This window comes from Fundulus heteroclitus, chromosome 8 (genome assembly GCF_011125445.2).
Source record: "Fundulus heteroclitus isolate FHET01 chromosome 8, MU-UCD_Fhet_4.1, whole genome shotgun sequence".
NCBI lineage: Eukaryota > Metazoa > Chordata > Actinopteri > Cyprinodontiformes > Fundulidae > Fundulus > Fundulus heteroclitus.
The window spans coordinates 7,515,935-7,538,769 of NC_046368.1; the positions used below are offsets into that span (position 1 = coordinate 7,515,935).

Consider the following 22,835-nt stretch of genomic DNA (forward strand, 5'->3'; position numbering starts at 1 on the left):
AAACAACTTAGAATAATTCCAAAAAAAGGTAAAAAAGGTAAAAAACAAAGCAAGCTTTATACCATGGTTTAAAGCTTGTTACTCCACATTACTCCAGACTTTTTGAATTGAGAAAGCTTCCTGGAGAGGAAGCGAAACGTCTTCAACAACGGAAAACAAGTCCAGTTGCTTTTTTTTTTTTACCTTTTTTTGGAATGACCATGACCTGGATGACTGAGAATCTTCACCAGCAACTTAGAATAATGGAGACAAACATATAAACACAGATTTAATGCATTTATGCCAGATTTTTGCCCTTTTTTCCAGTTTTGCACATTATGATTTTGATGAATGAGATCAACTATTTCCTCTTTTTTTCACCCATCTCATGTTTGATTTGAGTTCATCACTTTGTCTTTCCTCCACCGTCTCCTTCATCAGTCACATACACGTGTCTAACGGCTGCGTTCACAATGCAAGGACAGCAGGAGTCAGAATGCCTAAAAGTGGATACTGACGGTAGAGAGATTGGTAAAAAAAAGAAAACAACACAACAAAAAGTTTCTTACCGTCTGACAAACAGCTTTAAATGTTGTTGTTTTTTTTTTAAGCTCTTAACGGTTACCCCCAGAATGCCAAAAACACCTAAAAAAGCATCCCCGAATGTAATTAGCTGCTGTTTTTGTAACCTTCAGAGTAGATGCGAAGGCTTGGTGTGTTTGTAAAGGTAACACTTTTAATCTTTTTTTTTAACTGAGCAGTCCAATTTGTTGTACTGGTAATCACTTTTTAGTTATTGAACTATATCTCACATAAACTCAGCTTTTTTTTGGCCACGTTTTACTTTTTTTAAATCCTTTGTCTGTAGACTGATGCAATGAAGAGACACGTCCCTTCTATTAAAAGTTCAAGTCAGTAGCATAAAAAGGATTTTTCTGGACCTGTTTTTCTGTGGGTATCCCAAAACTGTACCGAAATGGAGATGCCAACTTCAAAAGGCTGTAACTTCTGTTTACTTCTACATAGAGACATCATCAGTGAGGGCCGTGTCCAGAGGAATCCCGCCCGATGCACAGAGTCACTGTCAACACAATTAAAATACAGTAGAGGAAGATTAAACGTCAGAGAAAGGGCTTTTATGCACAATGACGCACGTCGGGGCGCAGCACACTGATTTGCCGCTGCTGTGGGGATTTAACTTTCCACCCCCAGAGGTGATGCCCTCATGTGACGGTAACTTTATCAGCTGCGTCTGTCAGAATGAGCGACCGGCCCCAGTAACATAGGTGAAAACAGGAGGAGGGAGTTTAGGAAATGAGCTGTGGTCTGGAGAAACCGCACATTGTCGGTCAAAAGAGGGGCCAATCAAAGGAGGAGGGCCTGGAAAATGTTTTGGAAACCGGAGTCTTCAAAATAAAAGCCTCCTGTACAAACTACAACGCGTAGAAGTCAGAAATACGTTCTGTGGGGACAACAGAGCCAGCTGGACAGCTAAGGGTTCACAAAATGAAACAAATTGTCTCAAAAATCTTTCTTTTTTATTAAAGTCAGAAGTTTACATACAGTTCTTACTGACCCAACATTTAACAGGTTGGACTTCTGTCTTAATTAAATACATCATTATTTGAGGTTTGGGCTTACCAAACTAAATGTCTGTGCCGACTGTTTTATTTTATGTTAATATAAATTTTTCATAATGTGAATTTATTTAGAATCCTCTCGATAACCAGTGGAAAATCATTCTTGATATTATCACAGGTGATCCCTCCCTATAAACTACTGAGCAGCTTTTTGTTTCTGCTGGTTTTTTGATTAATTTTCTTCCAAGATGAAACCTTGAGCTGGGAAGGCCTAAATGTTAACGTGATTTCCAGTCAAAAGAATCACTTTAAATTACGGTAAACCTAAATCTGCCAGGGGTATGAATAGTTTTGGCCTTAGCTGTGTGTACATATGATGCCTTCATGGATAATGTCTGTATAGAACCTGGTATGTGAGGTTAGATTGAAATACACTTAGTTTCTGTAACTAAAACTAGATTATTTGTGCATTAGGAGCCTTGAATTAAAAGAGGTTGTTGTGCAAAAAGCATTTTATTTCTAACGCATGAAAGCCCAACACATTTTTGCTAATAAGTGTTTATTGTAGCTCCCATTCCTCCAGTCAGGGAAAGCATACGGAGGTCGAGGCTTGATTAGAGCTCTTGTTTGTCCTGAAGCAGACTCTACGGGCACAAACAGTGGTTTAAAAAGAAGCGGCAGGTAATCAGGTCACGCACGGCATCAACGTGGCGGGGAGCAGTCACACGATCTGCACGAAGCAGCTAACGAGCGCGCGGTGAAGACAAAACAATGACAAATACACTCAGATGAGAGGCTATAAAAGTAATAAAAATTGGGATTTAATATCCACTCCTTGCAATGTGAAAGCAGTAACACAACAAATCATCATTATCATCAGTGTCTTTTATTCAACATTGCCTCAGAAATGGGGTTTAATTTTGTCGCAGAGCCTTAGTTTAGATTTTATTAAATCGTTTTTCTACCTTTTTCTTATTTTTATTGCTTCTGGTTTTAATTGCAACAAGCCGTCTCTTTTAATGTCTTTAAACCATGTAAAGCAGGGGTGTCCAAAGTGTGGTGCGGGGGCCTTTTGTGGCCCCTGGTAAGATTTTGAGGGTCCTTACGTCCAATTAAAGAATAATGGAAATTTGGTGTGATTGCACAGGTGTTTGATGCAGATGAAGACATTGTATCTTTTAAGAGCAGCATTTTTACCAACCGGTTAAAATCTTCTTATTGATAACAACTATTTTTACTCTAAATTTAATCGTAAAAAGGACCACATCTATCGGTGAATTTTACTTTGGTTCACCCAAATCTGCTTTTAGTTAATTTGATAAACTTGGCTGACAAATGTGACTGAAAAAAGGAGCTGAATCCTGTTGCTGAGCGGCGACTAAACTATTATTTACTTTTTTCCCAATCGAGCCTAAATTTGCAATCTATATGTGTGTTCTTCAACAAGCAAAAGTTTTGGATCTACAATGAGTTTACACACCCCTTTCTTCCAAAATAATCGGAATACATTTTTTAAATTGAAATACTGCATGTTTAGCTTACTGTTGAGCTGGTAAAAATGAATAAATCTGAATTTCATTTTTGGTAATATCAGTTTCGTTGTATTGTATTTTTCCCCCAGACTCGTGGACTTACGGCCCACATGTCTAAAAGTTTGGACACCCCTGATTTAGCGTCAAATAATGTCTTCATGCCTGTTTAATCTCTGCTTTAAATGTTTATTCAGTTCTCTATTCTTTCTATGCTGGGGATTTTTCTGTGCTGTCTGCTTGCTTATCATTTCTTTTCCTCGTCAGATCACAACAAAGTGTTGCCAGGTGGGAACTTGTCCCTGTCTGCATCCCCCTTTTTCTAAGCCTATTTTTCTGACAAAGTTCAGATCGCATTCCCATTCCCAACCTCCTGATAAACCTTTCACCTGCAGTGTGACCAAACATCAAACCCCTCCTTGCTCGTTTTTTCTCCTCCTCTTCCAATATTGGAAAAAAAAAAGCAAAGTCACAAGACAATATTGGGGAATCCATTAAATAGGTTTCAGAAGCCCAAACTGCTGATAAACAGTGAAAATCCTTTCTTGCTTTTCTTTCCACAGTCAGGTCCATCAAAGCTGCTCTTTATCCATCTCGTGGCTTTGATCTAAACTCCTACAGACACAATTTAAGAAGCTTTAATTGGTCCACTTGAGGAGATTACAGCCTTCACCTCTTTTTACTCCTTTAACGTCTCTCCTTTACACGGGGGGCTTAGAGGAGAGTCAATAAAGGTACGAAGGCTCTCATTTCACTTCAAACTAGAGTTTTATTTATTGTATTTCCCAGGCTGCCATAGACAACCTTAAATTCTGCTAGAAACAGAATTATGCCTTTTTTTAATTATTATTATTATTATTTTACAAATTACAAATTGCTATAAATTAAAAAATTTTTTTTTTTTTACAAATTACAAATTGCTTTAAATTTTGATTTCAGTTTGTCTTGTTATAATTAGGTCCCTGTTTTTGCTTAAAATCTATGTTTTCTGTAGATCTTCTCTCCAAGCAGCCGGACATTCTCATAATTTTTTAAAATAGTCTCTCGACCTGTTGTTCTCCAGGCTCTTCAGTTCTGTCCTGCATCTTGTGCTTGAATACGACGTCATATTGTTCAGTGCATGATTAAAAATGAGGGTTAACCAGAGAACAACCCTCAGCGGCGTCAAAATCTCCTCGTTAAGAAAAAAGCTACAAATACCTGAAAAAAGGTGCTGAAGGGTGCATCGATGAAAAGCTTTTTTTCATTGCATAAAAAACATCTTAACATGGAGATATTTAATTTTAAAGTTAGAGAATAATGTTGCATAAAAACATCATCTGAGAAAGAGGAAAACACTATTGGACAATAGCTGGAAAAGATGCACATCAAGAACCGTGGCTGATGTCTTAATTTGGTCTGAAAGTAAAAAGTTAAAGCTGTCCTGTTTAAAACCTAAAACTTAGACATAAAGACGTTCAGGGACACATAAATGTTGTCTAGAAGTAAAGTGCAAAAAAACATAAAAAACAGACGGGAGATCTAAATGACAATTTCCACTGTTGATTTAAATGTGAGAGATGCCACTAATGATTTTAGTTAATTCATCAAATTAATTATTCTGAATCGAAAAGAATATACACAAAACTTTACTTACCCTTTAAACTGCAGTTTAAAGGATAAATTAAATACATAAACTACCATTACCACCATGAAAATAAATAAATAAATAAAATGAAGCCATTATTGGTTCTGAATATTATGAGGCTTCATTGGAAATAAACAAAAACAGGTGTCAGTTTAGTTTAGGTGCAGCTCTGAAGAAAAAATAATGTAATAATGGTGTCTTTATTAAATGACTAGTATTTATTCACTAAGTATGTATAGTGTAGGAGTTTGTGTTGTTGAAATTGTATGAATTAAGATGCATTACCTCCACAGTCAGTAGAGATTAAAATTGGATAGTTACAATTAATTTGGTGTTGTGCTCAAATTGGAACATGCCGGCACAGACAGGAAGCTAATCAGCCACACGTACGGTAAAAACAGGAAGACGTAGCCGACAACTTGTTTGACCTCAGAGACCTTTCAGCTTCCTTCGTCAAAAACTGGCCGAAGGTGGAGGGAACTAAATAAAAATTATCAAATTTCACCTGACAGATGTTTGTCAGCGGCTTTTTATTGACTGCAAATTGATGACGAATGGCACCATGAGAAAAAAGACACCAACATGAAGTCGGCTTGTGAAGCGCCTCTCCATAACTATGTAAATGCCGTTTAGGAGCCTTTTGTGCCTGAATGATTCACAGCTCAGAGTTTAAGTGGCTAAATAAAAACAACAACAAGGGCAACATTTCACTGAAGAGGGTCGAGACTGAAAGGGAGAAACACAAAAGTCAAAGAGAAACAATAAAAGAGCTCCGGGCTCCGTGGAGAACAAGCGATCAGGGCCCGTTTTAAGGATCACAAGCAGGTCTGGGATCCCACAGTACTGTGTATCTAAATCTAAATCACACATTTCCTTAAATTTCCTGTGAAAAAAAAAACGCAGCCAGCTGAACTCCCTGTCCAGGACTCACTGAGTTTGGAGGCTGCTGGGCATGTTTGTGCTTCTGAAACCTACACAGGACAGTACAGAACTTCCTGTACATGCAGACGCCAGCCCTGGAGTAGCAGGACTGCAGCAGAGCCTCCAGAGGTTGCATGTCATGGTAGTGAAGTCATTGAAGCATGAGAGCTGCATGCCGTTTTATTGTAAATGAAAAACTTTCTTGATAAGCGTCAGTTTTCACCAGAGGATGTGCAACATAATGAGGGCTATTGTTGCTGTCCTGTGTGGTAATGGCTCCTAAATTGATTCGAGGATGTTTTCTTGGTTTCCTGAATCCCTCCACCTATAAATCTGTTTTTATCGAGAGCCGTGCTGCATTGATAAATGCTCTGGGCCTGTTTGTCTCTTCTGTGTGTTTGGATATTTGAAACAAGAAGTTCATAGTACTCTAAATGATTGTATGTCAAAAAGGACTAACCAGTCAATTCATCTGCTGTGGCCGGCAAACATAAAGCAGATCATATTTAATCTGCATAATAAACACAGCCTTCCTGCTTTAGGATTAGCTGCTTTGGACAGAAACCCAGGAAATCAGGCTTTATGGTTATTGATAGGCTAATATTTTTCTCTCTAAATTATGATGGTTAGTTGTGGATGGGAAAAAATTGTAAAACATAACCGAGGAGAAAATAAATAAATTAAAGTTCTGATTTCAAGCACATTAAAGAAAGGCTACATTTTCTGCCTTTATTTAATCATACAGAGTTATAGGTTTAGAATATTTAGCTTTTAATATTTTTTCTTTTCAAAAGCCATCCTTATTTGATAGTTGCTAACTTTTCCCTTCTAAATGCAAGCCTGTGTCTATTCTTTTATTTCTACGCTGCATTTTGGTTATTCCCATTCTTACATAAGCACTGTAAACAAGTGTTTGACATCCTTCTGTTATAATGTGCTATCCTTAACTAGAATGATAATCTAGGACTTAAATGGCAGAAAAGAAACAAATTAAGGGTAAGAAAGTACCGAAGAGAAGTGGAACAAAAAGATGGATCCAGGGAGGAACAAAAGGCCAAATGAAAAAGATAATTACGGTGGAGAAACCAAAAGGAAAGGAGAGCAGAAGAGTTTTATAGAAAAGAAAAAAAAAACACAAATGTTCTTGCATGTTTCCCTAGAATTAGATGATCCACTCACATGCATGTGCTCCACTAACCGAATGCAAACGGGTATGACCAGCATACCTGGTGGACTACATTCAGATCTTATCGACGGCGCTTTAAAGGAGAGCGTTTAAACAAGAATCGATCGCAGCACGGCTCCCAGACTCACTGCATTTTCAATCCGCACAGGGGGACGAAGGGAAAGGACATCAACACCATCAAGTCCCTCAGGGTCCTGCGAGTCCTGCGGCCGCTGAAGACCATCAAACGGCTGCCTAAACTGAAGGTAGGGGGATTCAGTCTGCCAGTCACTCTGTGAAAAAGTCTGACGTTTGACAGAGATGCACGGATCAGTTGGTTCTGGACAGATTCACGATCGCATGCGACGTTATGAGTCACGTTTCAGTTATGAGTTGTTCACCTTCCAGCGGGACAATGATCCTAAATATGAAGCTGGTGGAGATATTCCTCAGAAAGACCTGCAGCTGTAGCTCTGGGTAAACGTGGCTATACAAAGTGGTGACCCATTAGGCAACATGTGTCAACCCAAGGCCCGTCGAAGTAATTTATCCTGCCTTCAACAGCCAAAAAGGGATATCATGTCATAAAGTAGAGGCATGTATCCTTTCAAATTGTATAAAGTGGCTAAAACTGTGCCATGTGTAGCAAATGTTGATTTTTTTTTTTTTAAATGTGTAGTAACATTATCCTGCCACTAGAGGTCAGTTTTCCTACCACACATTAAACCAACCCAGAAATGTCCAAGAAGAGAAAAAGTGATGCAGAATGATGAGTTTAAAGTGTAACTCACCCCAATATCAACTTTATTTGCTGATAAACTGTATAATATTGGCCTAAGGTACTACTTTTATGTTACTGTGCATTTTTTTTATATTTCTATGTGAACTGAAATCAAATGATGAAATCAAAAAGTATCATCTATACACGTGCAAACCGGCCCTTTTAGTGACTTCATGATGCCAAAGTGGACCAATATAGAAATGAGTTTGACACCCCTGCATTAGGATGACCTTAAAGGCACACCACACTTTTCAGAAGTTTATTTGTGAGAAATCTAAAAAAACAAAACAGATGTACTGCATCGTTTCCTTCAACTGTTTAGATTTGCACCACCTTTTGTTAAAATCCCCATAACAGGCATTTAAATTTCTGTCTGCCATCTAATAAAATGTGAAAAAGTTAAATTTCTGTTAATAATTTTACTGACACACCTTTATCAACTGTGTCCAGTGCTGTAAAACGGAACTTAAATACATGTTTAAAAGATTAATTTAATCAGTTGTTTTTATCAGCATTGCAAGCAAAGGTGTATCTGTTGATAGTTGAGTAGCTACAGATGCTTTTCTCACATAAATACCAAAAGGCCAGAAGTTTTATTTGACTATAACTATATATTACAACTGAGAATAATATTTCTAGTAAAAGCATGAATAAAAATGTTGCATTTTAGTCTATTGGAGGTGCTTTTGCTAACTGAGGTCTAGAGCCAAATTAGCCATTCTTTGACAAATCAGCATTTGTGACTCACAGTGCTGCAAAAATGTTTTAAAAGTTGGAAACGTGTCTATCTTTTTAAAGTTCAATGATTTCTGGCACTATACCTATAATTATAATTGGAATTTTATAACGCATGATTAAAAAATACAATAAATTACTGAATTCAAACAAAGGTTTAAATTATCAGGTTCACCAAGTTTGAGCAATATGACTCGAAAAGAGGCAAAAAAAACAATCAGCGCAGCACGAGGAAAGCTACAGGTATGATCTTACAAGGCAAGAGCAAGTGTTTTTTCTCCTGATGGAGAAATGACAGCATCCCTTTCCTGCACGTCGGCAGCCGATCATCCAAAAGCAATGCCTCCGACAAAAGATGAGGAATCTGATTGGAGTGATAGAAGTGAGAGGACTGAGTCAGATCAGTGTTGGCAGACAGCTGCCCGTCTGTCCCTGGCTCTTTGTGGACACTTGGACAGAGTGGTTTGACGGCTCGGTCGCTGGTGGAGGAGAGGAGAAATATGCTCCGCAGCTCTCTGCAGAACAGCAGAACCTCTTGACGGGCGATCACTCATGCAGCAGCGTGTTCATTGGTTAGATTGCATGTCAGGATGGATCAACAAAACAATTCATCCTGAAGACAGACGTGGGGGTAAAACCAAGAGAAAGACACGTGTAGGACGACAGGAACACAATCCCTCCTCCTCGTACCCTCTGTGTGCTGTATGACTGTTCCTGACGTTGTTATGGATGCTATTCTCTCTGTTCTGACTTAAAAAAGTATTAATGAAAAAGACTCATTTAGATGCTGTGAAGTTTGTTCTAGTTCGATTCTAGTATTAGTCTTTCTTTCTCCACTCGTTACACAGCATTATAATCATTTTAATAAAGTTATTTGTTAAAATGTGACTCTTCATTTTACCTTTTTATTGTGCAAGTTTGTCTTGTTTTGTATAATGTAATTCTATCATCCATCCATCCATCCATTCATTTATTTATCCATCCATCCATCCATCCATCCATTCATTTATTTATCCATCCATCCATCCATCCATCATCCATCAATTGATCCATCATCCTATCATCCATCCATCCATCCATCCATCAATCCACCCATCCATCCATTAATTTATTTATCCATCCATCCATCCATCCATCCATCCATCAATTTATTGAGCCATCCATCCACCCATCCATACATTCATTTATTTATCCATCCATCCATCCATCAATCAATCCACCCATCCATCCATCCATACATCCATTTATTGATCCATCCATCCATCCATCCATATATACATCCATCCATCCATTCATCCATTCATTTATTTATCCATCCATCCATCCATCCTATCATCCATCCATCCACCCATTCATTTATTTATCCATCCATCCGTCCATCCATCCATCCTATCATCCATCCATCCATCCATTAATTTATTTATCCATCCATCCATCCATCCATCCATCCATCCATCCATCCATCAATTTATTGAGCCATCCATCCACCCATCCATACATTCATTTATTTATCCATCCATCCATCCATCCATCAATCCACCCATCCATACATCCATCCATACATCCATTTATTGATCCATCCATCCATCCATCCATCCATATATACATCCATCCATCCATCCATCCATCCATCCATCCTATCATCCATCCATCCATCCATACATACATCCATTTATTGATCCATCCATCCATCTGTAAATTTGCATCATTCTTGAATTACAGTTGGGGACATGACAGAAATAATTCACTAAATAATAATTGGGCTACACTCTGGACAGCTCTGCCTTAAATAATGGCGATTATACCGGAGTTATGGAGTTATACCGACTACATTGTAATCTTTGAATGAAAGGGGTCTGAAACGTTAGCATTTATAAGTCGGTGTGCCGCATTGCTATATTACCTGTTTTTCCTCACAAAAAGCTGTCATTTTTACAGGTTATAGGTCAAATTTAATGTGGGAAGATTTATTACTGTGTTTATTTTTACATGACTAAATGCGTGTCAATTTGCCAGGGATGTGGACCTATCAGATCCACTGTAAAGACTACGGTTACTCCAATTATCACTGTTTTCTGTAGGGCAGGGAGGTTAGATCTAACGGTGTTGGCTGGAGGATTCGTCTGACTTCATGTCTGAAATCTCACTTATTTCTGTTCCAGTTGTTTTTAACCTAAGTGAAAACTTGAAGCAGCGTGTTGTCCTGCTGGCTCTGTGTTGCTTCACACCCATCCCCGTGTTTTCCAGGCTGTGTTCGACTGCGTCGTGAACTCTCTGAAGAACGTCCTCAACATCCTCATCGTTTACATCCTCTTCATGTTCATCTTCGCCGTCATCGCTGTGCAGCTCTTCAAAGGCAAATTCTTCTACTGCACCGACGAGTCCAAGGGTCTGGAGAAAGACTGCAGGTACATTGACCCTCGTTTAAAACACAACCAACAGGAAGAACGAGGTTTAGAGATATCTGTGACCAGAGTTATTTTGTTTGATTTTTTTTCCCCCTCGCCTTCCTCACAGGGGTCAGTTTCTGGAGTATGATCGTGAGGAAGTGACGGCTCAGCCCAGAGAGTGGAAGAAGTATGAGTTCCACTACGATAATGTTCTCTGGGCTTTCCTGACGCTCTTTACTGTCTCCACCGGAGAGGGCTGGCCACTGTAAGTAGAGAAAACACGTGTGCAACAAGGTCTGACGCCCTCTGTGACTTTATTGCAGTGATCCCGGTGAAGTGCTTATGTTTCTTGAACATTCTGAACATTTGGTTACATTACAGCCAGAAGTTTTAATGTATTTTAATAAGAATCTAATGGTATAGAGCACCAGTTCCCAAACTTTTTTAGCCGCAAACCGCCTTCTGTGTGTGAATGAAACAAGCTTTTTTATAGCCATAATATAGGCGCCATGTTTAATCATGTTCAAATGACCAAAACACACCTAATAAAGAAGGAGAGAGAGAGAGAGAGAGAGAGAGAGAGAGAGAGAGAGAGAGAGAGGCATAGAGGAACAATAACAGAGCGTCAGCATCGAAGCTATTATTAAATAAATAAAATAAAAAGTTATTTCCAGATTGTTTCACAGCGGTTACATTCAGCAGGTAAACACGCCCACAGCAACAGACCTCAGCTCCCTTTACCCCCCCCCCCCACTCTTATTTTAGTTACCTAGAAGAAGGTAATTTCTTCTATATTTCTAAGACTTCTAAATAAATACATGTTTGGTGTGAATATGTTAAAGTTTTTATTTCTAATCATTTTTATTCATTTATAAAATTTCCATTTTTTTTATTTTAATTTTTAAAAAGGAAATGTTTATTTACACCTCTATTGTGTGGGGAAAAAATTAATTAAAATTAGTTTCATTATCAGAACGCCATTACATTTTTTAACTCGCGCACCCTAACTGCAGCTCACGCACCACTCTTTGGGAATCCCTGGCATAGACCAACACAAAATGGTAACTACCCTGGTAAACATGGATGAAAGTCTCGGTCAGATGAGACCTAAACTAAATGTTGGTGAAGATTCTCAGTCATCCAGGTCATGATCAATCCAAAAAACGTTAAAGAATAAAACAACTGGGAAACAACTTCCCATCCAGGAAGCTTTCTTAATTCAAAATATCTGGTGAGGGTTGATTACTGCAACTCCTGGAAAAAAACAAAACACAGAGGCTTCATAAGACTTGATAATGACCCTAAACACACAGCAGGAGCTACAGTGGGGTGGTTAAGGTTTTAGAATGGCCCAGTCAAAGCCCAGAGCTAAATCTGATAGGGAATCTGTTTTAAGATTTGAATATTTCTCTTCTAAGATGCCCTCCGTCAGATTTGAGCTGTTTTCCAAAGAAGAACGGGCAAAAATGTCAGTGTCTAGATGTGAAGCTTGTTAGAACTACAACTTGTCCGTGTTTTCCTGTTTGGAAACAGTTAAAGCAGCTAACTGTGGCCCCTGATATCATCTTCTGTGAAACCACAGCATTCTCTACATGTCTTTGTACCTTTAAGGTAAAAAAGACTTTCTATCTTTGCTTCTGCCGTTCCTGCCAGAAGATCTATAAGAGCTTCGCAGGTAGGAGTTAATTGTAGAGCAGCTTACAGAAAATGTGCTGACAGCGATAAAAATGAAACATGCACTAGCCCGTTAACACCTGTAATCTGTGAATATGTGTTATATAATTTCCTCATACATGCCAAAATCTCTGATCCTTAATCTGCATGTGACTTTGCGCTGAATCATATAGTTATGTGCAAAATTGTAACCCACCTCTAGCTGCTTTAGTGTTTTTTAAGGAGCTACGATGCATTTTCCAGGCTTTCTGAAGCCATTTCTCTGGTCTTTAACTACTTTTTCAACCAGTATTGTACCTGTCATGACATCATACAGTATATAATGCGCTAAAAAAGTAAAAAGTGAAGTGTAGGACAAAGGACATTTTAGGTGATGGGATAAACAGTTTTTGAAAGTCCTGTCCAGCGAAGACCTGACTCTGGAGATGCATTATTCTTTAGTTAATCGTCTACTCAGATCTTTTAGAGTGCAGGGGGCGCACCTTAGGGCTTTTTTTTTTTTGACTCAGTGGTGGGATCGACCTTCTGTGGCGCAGTTTGTTGGAGCAGCGGCTTATCTACAGCTGAGAGGAAGTGGCGTTTGATAAGCTGCTCAGGAAGGTCAGCTCTGTCCTAGGATGCTACCTGGACCCATAGCAGGTGGTGGGAGACAGAAGGACTCCGGCAAAAATAATGTAATTGTTGGACAGTGTCTACCGCCCATGCATGAAGCTGTTGCTGAGCTGGAGAGCTCCTTCTGTCATGAACAGAACGGATGGACCCAGAATTCGAACCAGACAATGGTGTTTAAGATTAAAGACGATTTATTATAGAACAGGTTGTGGGTGTTGAAACTGGGATGGCAGACTGGCAGTAATATGAACAGGGCTAGACAGAGCTCGTGGCCGATAAACAGTCCTAAGTCAAAAGCCAGGTTATTAAAAAATCCAGAACAGAATCCAAGCGCCAAGTCGGGACACAGATCCAAGTTGGATACACGGGCAAGCAAGGTAAACAGACTAGACGAGATCAGGCGGGCTCGGTGGTCAGATAGCAGGTCTGGTTCGGTACATTAGTTAGCAGTCAGAAACAGGCAGGAAGATATCAGGCTGGCTCAGATATCCGGAGGCAAGTCGGGTCGGTATCAATAGGGCTATCAGAAAACAAGAACACTGGATAAAACTCACCGAAAGGCTCGTAATGATCTGGCAATGAGCAGGGGACAGATGCAGGTATAAATAGGGGAGTGACCAGGTGGACAGAGTATAAAACTAATTACAGGTGACAGGTGAGACTGATCAGAGGAAGGGTGGTGACTGTGAGGTGAGCAGGTTGATTACTGGCTGGTGACTAAGAGCTGAACTAAATGCTTGCTGAACACTGACTAATAAACTAGTAAAATAAAGAAAAGTGCAAAACTAAACCCAAAAACCCAAATTGTGACACCTTCAGAGACAAGACTGCTGCATCCTAGGAGCACAAAGGAGCGTTATCTCAGATCCTTCCTTCCATCTGCTGTTAGACATTTTAACCATCACTGCTCCCAACAAACTCAATAAGTTGTTTACATCCCTGCTGGTAATTTCAGATTTTTCCATTCTTTTGTAGGTAGTCTGTTGCTCTTCTTTATGCACAATTAAATGCAAAAGCTGTATTATGTACAATGTCTGTTCTTTGTCTCTCTTTAGTACGCCAATGACTCTTAGAAAGAAAGAAAAGCTCAAAACCTTTAAATACTATCAAGTATTAGACTGCAAACAAAGTCTGAAAGGAAACTTAAAAAGGCCCTCAGACATCCTGGAGAACCACTTTCAAAGATAAGAAAGTCCGGGTCCTAGGAAGGAAACGAGGGATTATGGAGACATTTTGCTCTGATCTGTTTTTCTCATCTCAAAGATGTTCTTTGGTAGTGGTTGAAAACCTCTGAGGGGAGAATAATTATATATTTAGCGACTGAGGCAGATGATTATCTCAGTAGTTTGTGTTCATTTGGTTTCATAGTGCTCAATTTTTCCGTTTTTCATGCTGCGTCTGACTGAAGTAAAGGTCTTTAGGAATATCTGAATAAAAGCTAGAGGAAACACAGCAGACGGACTGTTTCAATTTTATTTATATAGCGCCATTTCACAACACGTCATCTCAAGGCTCTTTCCAAAGTCAGATTCAATCAGATCCTCCAGGTTGGTCAGAAAGTTTCCTCTCTAAGGAAACCCAGCAGGTTGCATCAAGTCTCTCCAAGCAGCATTCACTCCTCCTGAAAGAGCGTAGAGCCACAGTGGACAGTCGTCTGCATTGTTGAGGGCTTTGCAGCAATCCCTCATACTGAGCATGCATGAAGCGACAGTGGAGAGGAAAACTCCCCTTTAACAGGGAGGAGAACCTCCAGCAGAACCAGAACCAGGCTCAGTGTGAACCTTCATCTGCCTCGACCAACTGGACAGAGCAGAGACACAGAAAGCACAGAAGCTCACATTGACCCAGGAGTACTTTCTATGTTAGATGGTAATAGTGAATGATCTGCCTCCCCTGATGATGTCACAGCTAACAGAACGCCAGACCAGGTGTATCTTCTATGAAGAGAAAAATTGCAAAGAACAAAAAGTTAAAGGTTGAAATAACAACAAATAATGCTAATTGGAGAACAGTAGGAGAACTCAACAGAGTGAGAGAAATAGACCCTGATGTCCTCCAGCAGCCTAAGCCTATAGCAGCATAACTATAGAGGTAGCTCAGGGTAACATGAGGCACTCTAACTAGAAGCCTTGTCAAAAAGGAAAGTTTTAAGATTAGTCTTAAAAGTAGACGGGGTGTCTGCCTCACGGACCAAAACTGGGAGTTGGTTCTACAGGAGAGGAGCCTGATAGCTAAAGGATCTGCCTCCCATTCTACTTTTAGAGACTCTAGGAACCACCAGCAGACCTGCAGTCTGGGAGCGAAGTGCTCTGTTAGGAACATACGGGGTAATCAGAGCTCTGATATATGATGGAGCTTGATTATTAAGGGCTTTATACGTGAGAAGGAGAATTTTAAATTCTATTCTTGATTTAACAGAAAGCCAATGATGGGAAGCTACAATTGGAGATTTGTGATCCCTCTTGTTGATGTCATTAAATGTGTCATTAAAGTGCTTTATCTCTGAGTGTGTGTTGGATAATCTGCAGGCTGTTGCATTTTTTTTCTTCAGGGTCCTGAAGCACTCTGTGGACGCCACATATGAAGACCAGGGCCCCAGCCCGGGCTACCGCATGGAGACCTCCATCTTCTATGTGGTCTACTTTGTGGTGTTTCCTTTCTTCTTTGTCAACATTTTTGTGGCTCTGATCATCATCACCTTCCAGGAGCAGGGAGACAAGGCCATGTCGGAGTGCAGCTTAGAGAAGAATGAGGTGATGCTCCGGTTTTATGCTTCTCCAGATACGCACTCATCTGTATGCGAATGGGACAGACACGGGTTTTATCTGCATTAACTCCAGTTTCTAGCAAACGTTTGTTTGCACAACAAATGCTAATCTAATCAGAATCCGGAGCTCAAGCTGGTCCTGCTATAAATATAAACTGCAGACATCCCAGCCCCGGCCTGATTTATAGAATAAGTCATAGATTGAACAGGAAGGATCCTGTTTTCTCTATTTAACCTCTCAATCATGAGGTGCTTTTTCTTGTCGAGTGTTTTTAAGTTATGAGGGAGTCTCAGTTGTCAGTCAAATCCCCTGGTGTTTTGTAGTTAAATGTTATCTCCACTGGAGAATAAATCCACTCAACCAATGTTTTTTCTGTGTCTTCTCCACAAACAGAGGGCCTGTATTGACTTTGCCATCAACGCCAGGCCACTTACAAGATACATGCCAGAGAACAAGCAGTCCTTCCAGTACAAGATGTGGAAGTTTGTGGTGTCGTCACCTTTTGAGTACGCCATAATGACTTTAATTGCCCTCAACACGGTCGTGCTGATGATGAAGGTCAGTTATTACTTTTGCTAATGAGGCAAAGTGCCAGTTCTCCTCAGAAATCCCCCACCATCCAAAGGTAGTGCTCTGGCTGGGTCACATTTATAATGAGAGAAAACATTGCAATTAATTAATCTTGGAGAAATTCATGGGTCAACTTGAATATATTTTATTTAAAGCCTTTTATTGCTTTGCAATTCATAGGTCAGACTATCCTATGGATGAAAACCCATTTACTCATTTAAAATAGTGTGCTTTTTAAAGGATGTAAAATTAACATAGTCTGTATTTTAATGGTGAAAGGAGCAGAATGATTCTTCAAAGGCCAGAACTTTCCTTAACTGAGAACAGTGATCATCATTTTATTAAAATTAAAGCCCACAATAGTTGAGGGAAATATGTAAAAAAGCGCAAGAGATATTAAGGAAGCAGAAGGCAGATGTGTAACAGAAGGTTGCAGGGGAGTGAGGCCGTTACGTTAGAAACAATAAACTCCAGTATCAGTGCGTATCATGCATCGCCTCGAAAGTAAAAACTACAGCTCAAATGTGAGTTTAAAAACTGAAGATTCCTCTGTTAATTTTTCCAGTGAAATCACCAAAAATACCTGCACCCCATGCAAGAATTTAAAACCTGCTTCAAGCCTGTAATTCATTTAAACCATTTACCTCAGCTGAGCACCAACCAGGGCAGCATTTTACTTTTTTACATAAATTCACCATGTTGGAAGTTTAAATCTGACTAAAGATTCAGGAAGCAGAAACGGTGACACACTGAAGCACAGAGCTTCTCGTTGCTGTGTTTCAATTGACGTCTGCCTGAGAAATCTGATCACTGTGGTGGTGAAGTATCGCAGGTGAAACCAAGAACAAATTCAACCCTTCCAGAAATGCCCAATGGCGGATTTCTGTGCAGGATTGTGCCTTATTTATGAATGATTTAATGCTTTGCAGAACAGCTTCAATGCTCTTGTTGGCCCCATGTTGCTGGAGGACCACCAGTTAATGATTGTTAATTTGAGCTTAGATATAACTTCACAATTTTATTGCCTTTACCGCTACAGCATTGGTAATTGCATACATTACAAGTACATTTCTTGCGAGCGGTTTATGACCTGGGTTCAAATCCTGATTGCACCAGGAATGGCATCTGGTGGAAAAACTCTGCCAAGTCTGTGTTTAAGTTTTAATGACTTGCTGCGGTGATCCCTGAATGAGAGAGCAGCCGAATGGACTCGCCTGATTTGATTCGATTCAGAGTCAATATTGACAGTAAGAGAAAGAACCACAAACGTTTTGATCTCCTCAAGTTTGACTTCTATTTACCTGATAAGGAGGAAGTATAAAAGAGATATTTTCTCAAAACAAACAAACCCCAGAAAATTATTTTCATGTCGTGATTTGGGTGCAGCTTTGATATTTGTTATTCCCCTGCTGTTTTTGATAAGGCAGTGTTTTTTTTCCTATCCTATGGTAAAGTTGAATGAATTACTATTCTTGGGGTACAATTATCAGTGATATATGTTAAAGAAAACTCCCTTAATGAGAGCAAACTAATTATCTTACAACAATTTACAAATTATTGATAGTGAGACATCTCAGCAAGAATAAAACAGCCTAGCCAAGCCAACACAACAGACCTGTTTAGTCTGAGATAATGGTACAGTCTCATGTCATAATCATCTGTGATGCCCAAAGTGGTAGATACAACAACCCCCACAGATATTTGAGTGGGTTACGGTGTAACTAACACTTGGGACCGACAGATACGTACATTATCACTGTACATAAAGCTTATAAGCAGGTGTGAGTAATCTAATGGCTATTAGCTGCTTTTACTCTTTCATTTTCAGAATGCTGTCCAGATGCAGTCAGATTAAAAAGGAAAACCTTTAAACTCTATACCCTGCTCTATAACAGTTTCACGCATTCAGATGCTGTCTAACCTTCTGTCCTCAGTTCTACGGAGCTCCAATGGTCTACGAGTCTATGCTGAAATACCTCAACATCGTCTTCACTGGCCTCTTCACACTGGAGTGCATCCTTAAGATTATTGCTTTCAATCCACTGGTGAGCTGTTGAAAACAATCTGCTGTACACTGAAGACCTGTTCTTTATTTTGACAACAACCTCTATTGTAGTATATGACCGTTTGGCTGTCAGCCGGACTGACTAGTAGTAGGAGTAGAGACAACATCCTAAAGTCTCTACTCCCCATTTTGGATGATGTGTCCGCCAAAAGCTGCCCCCGATTTAAGGTTTTCATGACAGAGGAAAAAAGTTACATGCAGAAAGAACTATTTACCCGGTCCTACCTCTCTCCCAATGTAGTAGAACAGCTGAGCCAAGTGCTCCCCCCAGCCCCCTTTAGTTAACAAAATCGGAGACGTCCCCGTTTTTCATTTAAAAAATCTGGTCACCATGTGTATATTAGCTTACTCCGAGTAGATGCTAGCTCAACCTTGATTAGCTGTTAGCTTGACTAAGCGCAGTGATTAGCTTGACTACAACTGTCTTTTATGTTGATCCTGATTGGCTGTTAGCTTTACTCTGAGTAGCAGTTAGCTCACCCATGATTAGCTGTTAGCTTGACTCCGCGCAGTGATTAGCTTGACTAGAACTGTCTTTTATCTTGATCCTGATTGGCTGTTAGCTTTACTCTGAGTAGCAGTTAGCTCCGCCATGATTAGCCATTAGCTTGACTCTGCGCAGTGATTAGCTTGACCAGAACTGTCTTTTATCTTGATCCTGATTGGCTGTTAGCTTTACTCTGAGTAGCAGTTAGCTCACCCATGATTAGCTGTTAGCTTGACTAAGCGCAGTGATTAGTTTGACTAGAACTGTCTTTTATTTTGATCCTGATTGGCTGCTAGCTTTACTCTGAGTAGCAGAGCAGAGTCAAGTAGCTTGACATTGGCTGTTTCAATGTCAAAACCTCTGCATGCTCATTTGTTTTAGGATCAAACAGGATACAGGATACATCATACCTCTCAACTTTTGACGATTGTTGAGAGTGAGATTGTTGACGGGGGGGTGCTGTTGGTCGATTGAAGACGGTCCAACGGGGGGGGGGGGGGGGGGTGCTGTTGTTCGATTCAAGACGGTCACTATTTTACACGGACTTTAATAACACATGCCGACTTACCATTTAATTCGCACACAACACGGACCGTAGAAGTGTTTCACTTTGGATGAGGGAACCTTGTTTGCGCGGCGCCGGTCCTTGCAGCTGTGTTACCGCTACTACTGGACGTGCGGAAACCATTGTACCACAAATTGGTTCCGCCATGACGTGAAGCGTCCGTACGCGTGCGTTTCAAGAGTGAGATTTTCATTGTAAGATTGAGATTTTCAAAGTAATGCGTGTGAGCGTGTGCAATTGATGAAATGCGTGTGTCACACGGTCAATGCGTGAGAGTTGAGAGCTATGGGATACATTGTTGAGAATACATGTTTTGTATAATGTATAAAGCGTATCCCTACAGGTTGTTATTTCAGGTAGTTGATGTCACAAATTGACTTCAACTATCATTTCTAAATAGTTTGCTAACACATGGGGTCAAGAGTCTGTGTCAGAATGCGTGCTTATCAAACTAGGTTGGAATTAGGTCATGCACAGCAAAGCTGACTGCTGTCCTTATCAAAGTGTGCCAGACCACTGTAGGACACACTGTAGCTGCCACAATGTTTGGGTCTGTGAGCAAATCCTAACACTTCTGCAGGTATTCAACCACCACACCCCCCTTTAAAAGACCTTTTTTCACTACAAGCTTATCCCTAATTAGCTGTTAGCTAGGTTCTGATTATTGGTTATCTTGATTAAGAGAGGCTAACCCTGGGGTTCCACTGAACACAGAAGCGCTGCGGTGGCTGATCGTGGCAACTCTAGTCAGCCAGACTGGTTCCACCCGATGCACTGCGGTGCATTTCTGAAACGTCTCATAAGGGCTGGCGCTTGCTGTTTTTCTAAAATACACGACTGCTCTGTTTTTGAGGCTCGCCGCACCAGAGCAGAGCGTTCAGGCGGGAAGTCTGCTGATGAAAAAAGTAGAATTGGTCAAGTTTGCAAATAAAAGACTACATGTGCAGACTTTGGATTACATTTCACTCTGAGACATCAATACATCATTATCTGTGGCTTCAGTACCAAGCCACCACCGGATCTCACTTGATACATGACACCATGGACAACAAGATGCACAACAAGAGCTATTAAGTGACCTGGTCACGCTGCTGTTAGTGTTACAGACAGAGTAACTTGTCTGTACTGTTCTAAACATTACGATATAAAACACAAAAGTATTATAGTCATAGAGATTTTTTTCCATTTCACCCAACACCAACACGGATTGTTTGTTAGCTTGACACTGATTAGCTTTGCTTGTTTTTAATTTGCTCTTGACCGTGGCTAGCAATTAGCATGACTTTGAATAAACAAAACTTTGACCCCAATTAGCTATTACTTTCACTCTATGTAGCTAGACTCAGAGTAACTATTAGCTTTACTGTAAGTAGCTTTAGTTTGATTCTTAGTCGCTATTTGTTTGTATTTGAGATGCTCTTGGCTCGACTCTGGGTAGCAATTAGCTTTACTCAGTAGCTTTTAGCTTGACTCGGATACCTGTTTGCTCGACTTTAAGTTGGTTGTTAGCTTGACTCTGCTGAGCTTTTACCTTTAATCTACTTGAATTTTAGCTTGAGTCTGTTAAACCTTTAACTTGACTATAAGTGGTTGTTGGCACAACACCTCCTAAGTAATTTCTTCCTGACTCAGAAAAGACATCATTCTCACTGCTGTCTTTTGCAGGTAAAATACAGACGAATCCTCAAAGGGATATATTATCCAAAGTCCACTTTTTTTAGCCCTTAAATACATGTTGTGTACTTGGAGTCTCTAGGAATGAAGAATGTTTTAGTCTGTCCAGAAACTGCATAGACATCTTTGTTATTTTTGGGTATTATTTGTCATGCCTTTCAGTTTTCCCTCTTTTATATTATATTTTTTTTATGTCACAGTATTTGCAGATGAAGGCCTGTACATACTCCAAGACAATAGAGACAATTTGTCTATCTAGCACAGCGAATGACGTCATTTGGATCTCTCAGGCCCGTCTTTGAGTGTCTCCCTGCTTGTTCTCACCACAAGATCTGGGCAGAACTTTTTTTCTCAAGGGGTGTCTGACTATTGTGATTGGACAGGATTTAGATGGGTGTGTTGGAGAAGCTGAAATTTCTCACACGTCTGTCTAACTGCAGTCCCACAGTTCAACTCTGGTAGTTTAAGAGGTTGAACATGCCAGTCCTGCTTACTTGCACCGTTTACTCTATAATCTATCCAAGCAGGGCAGTCCTGCCCTTGTAGCACCGAACATCCCTGGTATTTGCATTCTTTATAAATAATGCCAGAGCATACCATGGGCATTTGTGTCTGCCAGCTCTCCGTGCCGTATGAAAGGACAGAGCCAAAACAAACTTTTTTCATGTTCTTCCCACCCCGACTATGAGAAAAAAAATCCTTGTTCACATGGAGAATGTAGCAAGCTTAACAAGCTAACACTTAGCAACTGTTAGCTTGCTCGTTACACCGTCCCCCAGCATATTACAATAATGGCCGAACGGGGTGGAGTGGAACGCTCGTCGACCTGGAGGGGGTGGGGTGTGAGGTGCCTCCTTTAGAATTAAAGACACGGCGCCAAAACGAGTTCACTGCAAAAACGGAACTAAAAATAAGTAAAATGTACTTAAAGTTAGTGTATTTGTCCTTGATTTGAGCAGGTAAATAAGATGATTTGCCAGTGCATGGAATAAGACTTTTGCACTTAAAATACGAACAACTCATCTCCATCTTATTTCAAGTGCAGAATGTCTAATTATCTTATTTTAGGGGTTAAAATACTCATTTCATTATCAGATCATCTTATTTACCTGCTCAAATCAAGGATAAATACACTAATTTTAAGAACATTTTACTTATTTTTAGATCTGTTTTTGCAGTGTTGCTCTTAGTTGCAACTCAGAACAGGGGCAAAAAGGGGGACCTGAGGGTAAATTAACAAGGATTTCAGAGCAAAGAATTGCTGTTCCACTATATATACACCACAACTGAATGATTTCAATGTGATAAGAAAGAACTTAAAAGCATTATATGTCCCGTTTAACTGAAGTGAACAAGTAGTAGGCTTTTAAAACTTATTAATTTCAGAGGCTTTATCCTTTATTTGGAGTAGATGTTTGTGAAATTATATCAGTATCATTAATGTCAAAATCTTCCCATTTTAGAATGTCAATTCACAATCAAAAACGTACGATATAAGGTGCTAAAAGGGTTTTTCAACTTTTAGTTTAGGAATGAATTATCAGGAAGGTGCATTAATCTTCAGACTTGGGGCCGTCTGGTCTGCAGTGACGCGTTTTACCTTCTGCTCGATTCCGTTTACAAGGCCCATTTAATAAATAGCTTTTCTCACACACCACTTAACTCCACCTGTTTAGCTGCTGAGCTCACATCTGCCTTTTGAAACGCTTTGCT

General features: G+C 39.9%; 1 protein-coding gene across 8 annotated transcripts in view; it reads left to right on the forward strand.

The window, feature by feature from the left end:
• The window catches only part of cacna1bb (calcium channel, voltage-dependent, N type, alpha 1B subunit, b), a 228,843-nt gene that overhangs the window by 156,201 nt on the left and 49,807 nt on the right, over window positions 1-22,835 (forward strand). For 5 of the 8 annotated variants that reach the window (XM_036140040.1, XM_036140038.1, XM_036140044.1 and 2 more), the window contains 7 exons: window positions 3,356-3,376; window positions 6,971-7,067; window positions 10,565-10,725; window positions 10,835-10,972; window positions 15,545-15,746; window positions 16,155-16,319; window positions 18,266-18,376. In XM_036140040.1, coding sequence (XP_035995933.1) covers window positions 3,356-3,376; window positions 6,971-7,067; window positions 10,565-10,725; window positions 10,835-10,972; window positions 15,545-15,746; window positions 16,155-16,319; window positions 18,266-18,376 — 895 coding nt within the window. The remainder of the gene's footprint in view (window positions 1-3,355; window positions 3,377-6,970; window positions 7,068-10,564; window positions 10,726-10,834; window positions 10,973-15,544; window positions 15,747-16,154; window positions 16,320-18,265; window positions 18,377-22,835) is intronic. The other 3 variants (XM_036140041.1, XM_036140042.1, XM_036140043.1) reach the window with 1 other exon arrangement.